This window comes from Silene latifolia, chromosome Y (genome assembly GCF_048544455.1).
Source record: "Silene latifolia isolate original U9 population chromosome Y, ASM4854445v1, whole genome shotgun sequence".
Lineage (NCBI taxonomy): Eukaryota > Viridiplantae > Streptophyta > Magnoliopsida > Caryophyllales > Caryophyllaceae > Silene > Silene latifolia.
In genome coordinates, this window is record NC_133538.1 from 391,403,634 (window position 1) to 391,416,138 (window position 12,505).

The window sequence follows — 12,505 nt, forward strand, 5'->3', positions numbered from 1 at the left end:
AAAGTTACCATTACTTATAACTTTATAGTCACTAAACTCTATATTTATATGCGTGCTATTTAATAAATTTAATCTACTTATATACGGATAAAATTAAATGAAATTTATTTTCTACATATATTAGGATAAAATTAAATAATACTTGCTTTGTTCTTAAGAAATTTACTTTTATAAGGATAATTTTTTTTTTTTTTTATAAATCTACTTTTATTAGGATACATTGAATGACATTTTAGTTCATTTTCAATTTAAGATAAAATGAGAAGTTGTTACTCACAATTACATATAAATTTATAATCACTAAAATCTACATATATGTGTGTGATTTAATAAAATTAATCTACTTATATTAGGATATAAAATTAAATAAAATTTATTTTTTTAAGAAATCTAGTCTTATTAGGATAATTTTATAAATTTAATATTTTTTTTAGAAATCTACTCTTATTAGGATAATTTATTAAAATTTTATTATTAGGATAATTTTATAAATTTAATATTTTTTTAGAAATCTATTCTTATTAGGATAATTTATTAAATTTTTCTTTAAATTATAGAATTTCTAAAAAAATTGGACTCTCTAATATCGCTCGAAAAGTTTCTGCTTTATATATATGTACTAGTTGAAAAGCCTGTGCGATGCACGGGGCTCTCATTAGGATTATCTGTAAAAATATATTCTTAAGTTGATAGAAAAGTCCTACTATGTTGTCATTGATGGAAAAAAAATCGTGATTGGTATAGATGATAACCGATGAATTATTATTGCTTTTAGCATAAAAGTTTTGCCATCAATTATTATAACATCAAGTGACATAGTTTGAGGGGTCGTTTGGTTCACAACAGGAATTGGAGTTCCAAGGAATACCAATTCACATGTTTTTGCAATTCACATGAAATTGAGGAAATTTGTTTGGTTGGAATGTGGGAAGTGAATTCCATAAAAATTACCACTTACCTAGGGGGAGCTAGGTACGCAACTTCCTCCATTATGAAGGAATTAGAGTTCCTATGGAACTTTAATTCATGGGATTTTGGGTAAACAAACAACCCACTTATTTTGCAAATCACATGAATTACAATTCATGTGTTTTAGAAGGGGTAACCAAATAATCTCTAAGTATGTCGCTAGCTTTTTCATTGTTACATGCACAACCAGTTTTTAATTAAATACAAAACGCTTTCTTTATTAACATGGTGGAGCTCACCAATATGAACCCTTAATAACAGAGACATATCTTTATGAGTTTTGCATATTATCTTACAACTACGTAAAACTGAATGATGTTACAAAAAACAGCAGGTATCATAATTATATATATTTAGTGCGTTGAAATAAAATGTTAGATCTCTTACAACATAATTTTACCTTGACTATTTACAATTAAGATTATTTGCTCCTTATAGACATCTCGTAATATCTCTGATTCTATTACATTGAATCCACGGGCACCTAGTAGTATTATCTGTGACAACATCAGTTAGTAGTTTATGTCATTTTTTTTAAAATAGTTGGGTTACCAAGTTAGTATAATAATGTCAGTTAGTAGTATATATTTTATTGCACCGCTGAAAACGTTGTTTTACGTTACCATGGTCTGGTAATAGAAAATTATTAAATTTAACAAAAAGTCAAATTATACTAACAATGGAAGCACACAAAATTTTCAGCGGTTGATTTAGATGAGGACAGATTAATCATCAGTTCCTATAACAAAAAAGCAACGAAAGCGTTGTGGCATTTGGTATTTAACTATATCAGTTGTATACTAACATTCAGAGATATAGTTGAATTATAGAGTTACCATTCTTATTGTCTTAGCACCATCTATTTTTTATCGAAATAGTCTTTGACTACTTATCCTTAAAAACTCAATACAAAATATATAATACGACATCTTAATTTGGTAAATTATGAACGCTTCTTTGTAAAAAATGTCCTTTTTGTGGCCTTGATACATTTGGTCTCTATCATCGATGTAGAACCTTAATTTCTCGGATAACGTTGTTCTTAAAACTACATAAAGCTGGCCATTAATAAAAATTGATTTCGGCAGGTAAATTTCAACATGATTTAGTGATTGTGCCTAACTCTTGTTTATTGTTATAGCGCAGTATTAGAGCTGACAACCAATGACACGACACGAAAACACGACAAGAATCCGACACGAAATTAGCGGATTTGGGTTGACATTTAACGACCCATTTATGTAAGTTTGTCGACAAGGACACGACACGAGATTTAATTGGGCTAAGTTTGGGTTGAGCACTCTACACACGAACCCGACATGAATAACCTATTTACTAAATTAATCCCAAATTTTTTTGATCCTCACATAAATATACTTACACTTTCCAAATATGACATGACACAAAAACACGACACGAAATTAACGGGTTAGAGTTGAGGTTTGATGACCTATTAATGTAACTGGATCGACACGAACACGACACGAGATTTAATTGGGTTGGGTTTGGGTTAAAGAGTTGTGATCCGTTTAAATGTGACACCTCAACCCGACAAGACCTGATCTATTTGTCACGTCTACGTAGCATGACCTCAACGTATATTGTCTCTGCTTAAAAACGAAAAGACTATTTGTATATGAGGAAGTCATTATTATCCTCGGATTCAGTACCTTTTGCCGACTTTGGAACCCGTAAGTATCTTCCCTTCTACTATGAATTTTTCAGGGCGATTGATAATAAGACAAGTCCCGTTAGATAATTCTCTTACGGAATTAATGTTCCTCTACAACGTAACCGACATACCACACTTGGTAGAGCATGCTATTATGAGTTATATTAAAAAAATTCATCATGTATACTCTCTCCTCTTCTTAAACTCTTCCGCGCGCCTTGCTTCTTAGAGGTCAAACTTTTATAACTTTGACCATTAATATGTCGAAAATTATGATCAAACTTCCGCATTAACAATTGTGTATAAGCAATACGGAAGATCATTGCGAAGATGATGAAATACATTTAGTGTGAAATTCCTAAAAGATAATGAATCTTACTCCCAAAGTTTACACCAACTAAAATACCCGACCAAATCTCGAATAATGAAAACAAAAGCGATGCCTAAAAGTAAGGATGCCAAATGGGGGATAAGACATGACGAATGTAGGCCTTCTCATACCCATATTTAATAAAAAAAATTACATGCCCCTACTTATCGCAAGTAAAAATTTTCAAAATCATAACCGCTTCAACTTTGGGAGAACTTAAAACAGTTTCGTTCCATTTAAATGTCATATACTCGTCTATTCTATAACTTTCTCAAATAATTATGATATTATTTTCCCCATATATAACACCCATGGTTGGCAAGATTTAAAATTCGGTTTGAGTCTAAAACTTTATTTATATTCGCTACATCCAAGACAAATGTGATATAGTTGGGCACTTGTGATAGATTTTCCTTTTTTATCAAATTAATTTCCTTTTTTCTTATTGTAGAGTTAGCAATAATTTTTATTCTTATGTAGAAAGCTAACATTTATTTTGAACCAATTACTTATTTATTCTGTTCCTCGTGATTTTGGAGTATATATGTACCTTGTGTTACAATGCCTAATTGCTAATATTTATTCTGAACCAATAGCTATAATGGAGATTATAACATTAAAAATGGAACTTGAGATCAACTACTAAAAATAGGGTCAAAATAAGTAAATATTGGCAAAAAAAAAAAAAAAAAATCATCAAGAAGTAATTAATTAGATATGAAGTAAGGTCGAGAGATTATGAAAAATCTCATATTTAGGCTTTATTTCAAAGAAATTAGCTTTTGAGCAAAATTTGATTTATCTTAATTTTTTGTAACTATTTGATAGATAAATTATTTACCAAAATAAGAGGAGCATGTGAAATAAGTTACCTGTTTTTTTATTCATTCAATTTATAATATTAAATACAGAGAACTTATTATGCCCTTTTATAACATTTTACCAAAAAAGCAGCTACCTTTCGGTTAGTTTGCCAAATATTTTTGGCTTAATCAATTAAATTATCATCTCTTAATTTTCAGTTTCTTTTTAAGCTACATTTTTAGGTTTCAGTTAACTTCTCAGGTAGTATGACAAATGAAATTTAAGATATAGTAGAATTAATTATATTTTACTCCTTTTTGAAATCCACATTTTAAAAATTACTCCCTTTTGATTTTTTTTTGCTAAAATTACTTCATTAAGTTGCATTTTTTCCTAAAATTGCTTTAAAACTTCAATTTATGACTTATTTTCTCTGTTTTTGAACTCTTCCTTCATTTGTCAACATAGTTATACCTTTCAAAGTATAAATTGGCCAAGGCACAATTGGAATAAGTTCAAAAACAGACAAAATGAGTCACTTAAATTGGAATTTTGAAGTAATTTTAGGAAAAAATGCAATTTCGGAGTAATTTTAGCAAAAAAATTCAAAAGGGAGTACGGTAATTTTTAAAATGTAAATTTCAAAAGGGAGTAAAATATAATTAACTCGATATAATATATGAATAATGTATATTATAATTAATATATCATATAATTGGTTACATTGTGTATTTTGAGTATCACCTATTTATATAGAATAATCTTATTATTAAAATAAATTTAATCTACTTATATTATGATAACTTTATTAAAATATTAAGAAATCTACTTTTATTAGGATAATTTTATTAAATGTGTTTCGAAATCTAGTCTTGTTAGGTATTCTAAAAAAGTTGGACTCTCTAATATCGCTTGAAAAGTTTCTGCTTTATATATATATCGCTTGAAAAGTTTCTGCTTTATATATATGTATTGATGATTGATTTTACTTGGTTTACTTTTAAGGCATTCCGGATCCTTAATTATATTTCGGTTTTCAAAATCGTTTTAATCTTTTCTCTCGATTTAAACTTTAAGTTTTTGTTAGAAATATGTGCCTTGAATTTGTGTTGAAGACGAAGTAAGTAAAGGCAAGAAGATGACAATAAACCAAGGAATAAAAGAGCTATATAAACGAACACGAGAAAGTAGGGTGTCCGAGACTTGTGCGAGTCGTATGTGCTTCCTTAGCAATCCGTGCATAATGCTGCCTGACAGTTTTGGTTTCATACGTTGATAAGTGCTCTTGGCTTGGAAAATTGTTTACACGTGTTAGTCAAAACACACCTAGGTTGCAATTTGATTCCTTTGGTTTATTTTACGTATTGTTCAGTTTGGTTTAGGAATTATATAATTTTCTAATAGTCTTTATTTCCTAATTAATTTAGGTCTTTTATTAAGGGTGGAATAAAACTATATAAAGACCCTTGTATTAGTTTAGGTTAATTAAGGAGAGGGAGAATATTTGAGAGCACAATCTTATGAGAGTCGATTTGTGAGGTTCCCTCCGGGAGGAAGCTTCAGTTTGTTCCGGGCTCAAGTAGATTGGCGTTCGTCTGAATTTGGAGATTTAAGGAGTCTGTTTGGATCTTGCTGGCCTCAAGATCGTTTGTCCTTTATCTCGTTTGGGTAGTCTCTTTTGTCCCTTTGAGATTACTATTTTGTTGGTAGAATAGGGTATATTTTTGGCTCATATAGAGCGCGTACGATTATCTTCACAATAGTGAATTTGCTCTCCTTCAGGGTGGACGTAGCCGGTTATTTTACTGGTGAACCACGTATATCTATGTGTCATCTTTATTTGCTATTCGCTATATTTTGTTATTATCACCCTAATCAATTAATTATTGGGTAACGGGACGCCTCCGTTACAACAGTTTTTATAAAAGAAATCCGGAATTCGATTTTAAAACCTGTAAGATTAACTTGACTTTGCATTACATTTTCGCTCTCCCTTTGTTTTTCATTTCCCCTTGTCTATTCGCATTTTGAGGTGTGCGTTCACCCTTAGAAGGTTCTAAAGGATGATTCATGTCAGCCGACCCCAAATCATTTTGGGATTAAGGCTCTGATGTTGTTGTTGTTGTTGTTGCACTTTCAAGAAAGGAAAATCTGCATAAGCTGTGAATACAGTTTCCTTTTTTCATGCTACTTTTATATATTTTCTCCAAGACCCTCACCTCAAGGGAGTTGCGTTTCCTCTGTGCGCTTCCGAATAGTGCTCTTCAAGTGGCTGTTTAGGCAGTCAAATTGTTACAAGGCTATTGCAATCGGTAGACACTGTGGATTGTGTTTGGCAAAAAACCTTTTTTTTTTTTTTGGTGTAAATGGAGCAACAATTCCACAGTGGTAGTTTGGTCACTTCCGTGTTTCAGACCCTGGTTGTGTACCATCCTCGTGTAATTTACCATCTAAGCTAGCCAACATTTTCCTCCCTATATTAATGCCAGTGTGAAATTAAGTTTTCCCTTGATTTTAAAAAACAAAAATTGCCCTTCATTGTGTTGTTCATGCAGCACAATGGAAGGATTTGCTCAAGCAGTACAGGTCCAGAAGACAAAAGTGGACATGACTTGCTTCTCAGTCTCATTTCCACCTCTCGCACCGTATTTTGCTTACACTTGTGGGTTAGCCGTATGTTCTTTTTCAGTGCTACCCGCAGGCGTGTAGCCAGAGTGGCGTCTAAAGAATCGCCCATCTGTCTAGAAAATAAAGCTGTGTATAGTTCTCCTCTGACGGAAATGGTTCGTCTGTTCCTCAGTGTTTGTGTATCCTACCTTGTAAATCTGAGTACTAAACTGTAAATGTAAAATATTTCAGTTCTAATGCGCGTGCAAATGTGCAATATTGTCTGATTTTCAGTGTTATTATGGGAGTTTAATTGAAGTTGGCTACTGTTTTTGGACAAACTTCTATCGCCAGCCACAATCTTTGTTTTTCCCTGTAGGCATCCGTCCCAATCTTCTTCGTCTTTCATTAATCTCATTTAAAAAAAGTAATCGACCTTCATCTTATCTTCAATGGCAACACGATCAGAACAACAGACTTATATGTGCTGACCACTCCTGATAATGACAAGGTTTGACAATGGAATTGTGCCTTCTGGTGTAGTTAAGCACTTAAGCCTAAGCTAGACTACATAACTCATTAAAGCTCTGCCTCGCGGTTCTAAATTAGCATGCACATGGTTTTAAGTTGAACTCCAGCTCTCTGTTAAGGTTTTGAGTCCTATGCTACATTGCTTCGTGAATCAAGTGCTAACAGCTGCATTCGTGGAGCGTTGAAAAGGCATGTCATATTGATTCAAAGAATCTGCTAAGAATTCCCTCTGATCAAGCGAATGGAGTTTCCAGATTAATAGTACTAATTTATTGGAGAAATGATGAATTATAAAGGGTAGCAGACTAACATCTAACAACTACTGACTACCTAAAGCCGATACAGATCCAAACTTAATCAGCAGAAAAGTCTGAAAAATATAAGAACATTGCAAACTATCTCAAGCATTAACCTAATCGCTCGAAAATTCATCAGTTATAACATCTTCACCGGAATCTGTTTGAGCAGTTACATCCTCCTCAAAACCCCACCTTGCTCTTAAGCTCTTTTGAGCCAGTTTTGATTTCATCTCCCTAAGCATATTGACAAGCCCAGAAAGAGCAATGTCAGCGTTGTCATTTCTTATGAGCTCTTCAGCAACATGAGCAGGAGTCACGTTAGTAGATGCGAGTAACTGTCCAATTTCGCCATAAAGGTGATGCTCATCTCCCTCTAGATTAAGGTAGTTCGAAGCAAGGACTCTGAAGCTTGATTTGGTCAGGTATGACATGTGAATGTGCATATCCATACGTCCTGGTCGAAGTAATGCAGGATCTAGCTTGTCCTTGTGATTTGTGGTGAATATGAAGATCCGTTCATCGCCGCAGGAAGACCACAACCCATCAATGAAGTTCAGTAGCCCTGATAGGGATATCTGCAATTAGCAGGTAAGTGTCACAACTCACAACTGTCCATGACAGAGATAGAAAATGAAATTTCACAGATTTAGTAAAGGCAACAGACAAATCAAATGATTTTTTGATGAAAATTTAGCAATTTCGAATAAGGTCACTGTCTAATTGGGCTAATACTTGTGATATGTTTGACAGTGTTTAGGTCGGATTTATTGGGTCAGATAATTAGCGACATTTGAACATGTCTTTTGCAGTGCAGAACCATAGCATCATTAGACGTATCTATCTTGTAGTGAAGTTAAAATTCTCAAGTTAAATGTCGATTCAACAATATGTGGATAATTATTAACGAAATTCATTTTCAGGTTATCAATCAGGCAAGTCATTATTGATTTCAGTCATTTTGGTCTCAATCAGGCAAGTCATTACCGATTTAACGAATTCTTAAGTTTCGGGGATGGGGTTATGACAAATTGGTTTTTATTAGATAGATTTGGTCTGGGGTACGTTCAGGTTCAACAAATTATAGGCTCTTTTGGGTCGGATTATGAGAGGCCGGGTTTATCAGGTTGAGTCATCTTGTGTCGTATTAACATAACATTTTAGAGTACCTTACAATTGACTGGCATACAGCATAAATGTCAAAGCAGAATGCAATTAGTAGACTACTAACTATATGCATACCTGGGAACCCGTATCAGAGCTATTAGCATGTCCATCTTTCCCTTCCGCCATCTGCAATTGGCGATCAGCAAGGCCTAAGCTGCAATCAATGTCCTCAATTACAAGAATCGATTTATTCGTAGTCGAAAGCAACAATCTCCGCAATGCAGAGTCATTAGGAACAGAGGAGAGCTGCAAATCAAAGATATCAAACTTGAGGTAATTAGCCATAGCAGCAATCAAGCTTGATTTCCCCGTTCCAGGTGGTCCATATAACAAATACCCTCTTTTCCAGGCTCTACCAACCCTCCTATAAAACTCCCTCCTATTTATAAACCTATCTAAATCATCAGTTACGGCCCTTTTCGCCTCTGGCTCCATAGCCAATGCCTCGAACGTAAATGGGTGCTTGAATTTAACTGACCGCCAACAAACCGGTTTACCAAACCCGCTATCTAGACTGTGCAATAACAAGTCCTTCTTCCACTCCGATATTTCATCATAAGCCTTGAGTATATGAGGTAAATATGAGTCGAAGACCTGATCTTTATGATCCGGGTCAAAGCACAATTCAAAGTACTTGTTTGCAAATCGAGCTCCATGAGACCGACTGTTGTCGACATCCGGTGCACCCTTGTAGTTGCGAGCATTGTCATCAATGAAGCTCCATTGAAGCTTCAGTCCCTTAAATTCTTCATAGTATTTTTCTCCTTGGGCTAACTTAAAAGAAACATTATCCTTTTTAGTGAGCCGGCTCACTTTAAGTCGAGACGAAGTCGCTTTGAGTTTACTTGCAAGGTAAGCCTCACAAGCCTTGTAAACCTGGTTCAATGAGTCGTAATCGCCATCCTCAAATTGCTCGATGACAAGGGTGAACAATGTAGTAGAAGGGTTGGATTTAGTGAACCATTCTTCGATTCGAATGCTAATGTAGTTGCGTACTTGTTGCGGAACGAATTGGTAGTAGAATTGTTGAATTAGTGTGAATAATGCAGTTAGTGAGGCATAGACCGAGAACAATGTTGATGCTGAAAACATTTGTAAAGATGATGATGCCCCTATAAACGGAATCATGTTTGCCAATTTTTCGGTTTCGAAATCAATTCAAATGGATGTATTGCTGTTTTCTGATGTATGTTCTGCTCAAAAATCTGCAAGCGAAAATTCAAAGAAGCAGGTACGATGTATTTAACATCCATTTTAGAGAATAATGGAAAGTTATACTCCCACCGTCCCGGTCAATAGTTGTCTATTTCTATTTTTAAGTGTATTAATCAATAGTTATCTATTTCCCTCTTTGGAAGTCTTTTGTGGACCATCTTTTAAATGCATGTGGGGGTTGTAGTTTTGTGTGATCCAAATTAACCCATTTTCTTTTTCTTGGTCTTTGTAGTAAAAGCAATAGATAATTATTGATCGGGACGTAGGGAGTAGTTTGTGTGAGAGAGGGACAATACTCGTGATTGTACTCGAACATTGTAATCTCTCATTAATGGATGGATCGATTCACTTATTAACTTTGTTGAGTAAGACTCTTTCCACATGGATTAAATAAGATTAGAAAATATTTTCTCCGTCCCAGTTATTTATTTACCATTTTCAATATAAAATGTGTCATTTATTTGTTTACCTTTCTATATTGGAGTTGTGTTTTATGAATATTTTGATCATCTATATCTATGAGTATTATACATCTGATGTACTACCTCCAATTCTATAGTTTCTGAGCATTATAATAAAGTTTTTGAGTTTTATTTTAAAGTTTCTGAGTTTCACTACGAATTTTCTGAGTTTATTTACTTAAACATTAAGCTCTAAAAAATTACAATAAAATTCAAAAACATTACATATAAGTTTAGTTAAATTTGAGTTTTGACGAAAAAATATTAAAATCTAACTTATAAACTTTATTATGCTAAAAAAAATACACATATGCTCAAAAACAAATAAAGTTTGAGATAATAAGCTCAAAAAAAAATACATATATGCTCAAAAAATAAAAAAGTTGGAGGTAGTACATCCGATGTATGTTCCTTTTTCTCTATCCACACTGATCTACTTGTCATTCAATAACATTAACTACAAGGAGAAAAAGGGTCATACATCCTCAGATTTTATTTATTTTTGAGCATATATATATTTTTTTTGAGCTTATTATATCAAACTTTATTTGTTTTTTAGCATATATGTATTTTTCTGAGCTTATTAAAGTTTATAAGTTAGATTTTAATTTTTTTTTTCAAAACTTAAATTTAACTAAGCTTATATGTAATGTTTTTGAGTTTTATTGTAAAAATTTTGAGCTTAATGTTTAAATGAATAAACTCAAAAACTTTACAGAAAAACTCATAACTAAAAAAAAAATCAAAAACTGTATTATAATGTTCAGAAACTATACAATTGGTGTAGTACAGATGACTGAACCACTAGTGATCCCCTCCCATTTTCTAATAACAAATATCAGGATGAAGGGAGTATAATATATGATATCGTGAAATAGAAAACAAAAAAATAATATATGAGTATGAGGAAAGTAACATAATAGGATTAGCCTATAAGATGTTCAGTTATAACTTTGTAAGGGCTAACATTTTTTTTTTGGTAGAGATGTTCCCAACATGAGCAACACAATGCAATATTGCAATTAGGCTTCAAAATAAGAGTCCATTTTTGTAGTTCGGATTAATATATATCATTATATATAAGAATTGAAACTAACGTTTTGGTTGCATGCTTCTCCAAATAACATTTTGAGTACTAAATATTTGTATCATTATGAGTTATGACTACCCCAATTACCGAATACCATTACATTAGATTGTAACTCTAGTGAAATACAGGTATACAACGTAGTAAAATTTGTTTGAATACTTCATAGTAAAATTGGTGAACTTTTATACAGGCATCTTTACGAAATGACTACAAAAACTCTAGGGTATCGTCTTTAAGAGCATCCGCAAAGGAGAGGCTCCCCATTTCTTCTCTTTCCTTTTCTTATTCGTCCACATCATTCTTCACTAACTTTTACATTTACCCTCCCCATTTCATAATTACATTTATGCAACAATGGGGTTCCCCAATTCACACACAAAATTTTGGGAACCTCCCCAAAAGTTACACAAATTACTCTACTTTTTTTTTGGGAACCTCCTAAAAACAGTGGAGCCCCATTTTATTGGGAGGTTGGTGAAACAATGGGGTTGCTCATTTGAGGAAAGAGAAGGCAAATGGGAAGGTGATTTCTCTCCTTTGTCGCTTTGCGGATGCTCTAAAGATCCCACTTCTCTCGAGCTATATATCTTCTCCAATTTACCACACTACTACGTATTTACTACTTCACAAATTCTTGTTTGTGACGGCACATATCCGTCACTCTTGAGTGACGGATACCATTTTACCTCACAAAGTACCCACTTTTTCTCTCTCTGCAACACTATTCATGTGGTCCCCTTTCTCCACTAACCCATTTTGTTACCATTTTAACTCACAAAATATCCGCCATAAATGATAACCCGTCACAAGGAAGACTAATTGTTACTACTTAATGACTAGGCCTGGCCAAGATTTCATAGTACAATATGTACTACACATTTTGTTGTTGAATGAGCAAACAAATGCAAGAATGTCACGCAAATTAAATACCTATAATGTTCATTAATTTTCAATCAATATACTACTTAGAATGATTTGATAAAAAACAAATATAACATGTTAGTAAGACTTACCTTTAGTTTTGAACCATCATCCCTTCAAAGTTCAACCTCTATATTTTGGTAGAGAAATAATGAGATTTGCTTGGTTGTTTATATTGACAAGTGTTGGTTAAATGAGTGCCTATGAGTTTTATAACTTATATAAAAGCAAAAGGAGACAAGGAAATAAAGCTAAATTTGGATTAGTTGAATAAGGGAAATTTGGAATCTAATGTTATGTCAGATTGTCAGAAACAAATACTTGGGGTGTATAATTATTGAAAAAAGAAGGGTATGACAAAGACTTGAGGATACAAGGAAAGATTCCGGCCATTACTTTTTT

The 12,505-nt window shown here is 33.1% G+C and overlaps 1 protein-coding gene across 1 annotated transcript; it reads right to left on the reverse strand.

The window, feature by feature from the left end:
- Window positions 1–7,200: 7,200 nt before the first annotated feature.
- On the reverse strand, window positions 7,201–12,305 carry LOC141629771 (AAA-ATPase At3g50940-like). Its single transcript, XM_074442722.1, has 3 exons — window positions 12,196–12,305; window positions 8,492–9,621; window positions 7,201–7,827 (listed from the first exon to the last, which is right to left on the reverse strand). The coding sequence occupies exons 2-3, from the start codon at window positions 9,542–9,544 to the stop codon at window positions 7,366–7,368; spliced, it is 1,515 nt and encodes a 504-aa protein (XP_074298823.1). The 5' UTR covers window positions 9,545–9,621; window positions 12,196–12,305; the 3' UTR covers window positions 7,201–7,365.
- Window positions 12,306–12,505: the final 200 nt, after the last annotated feature.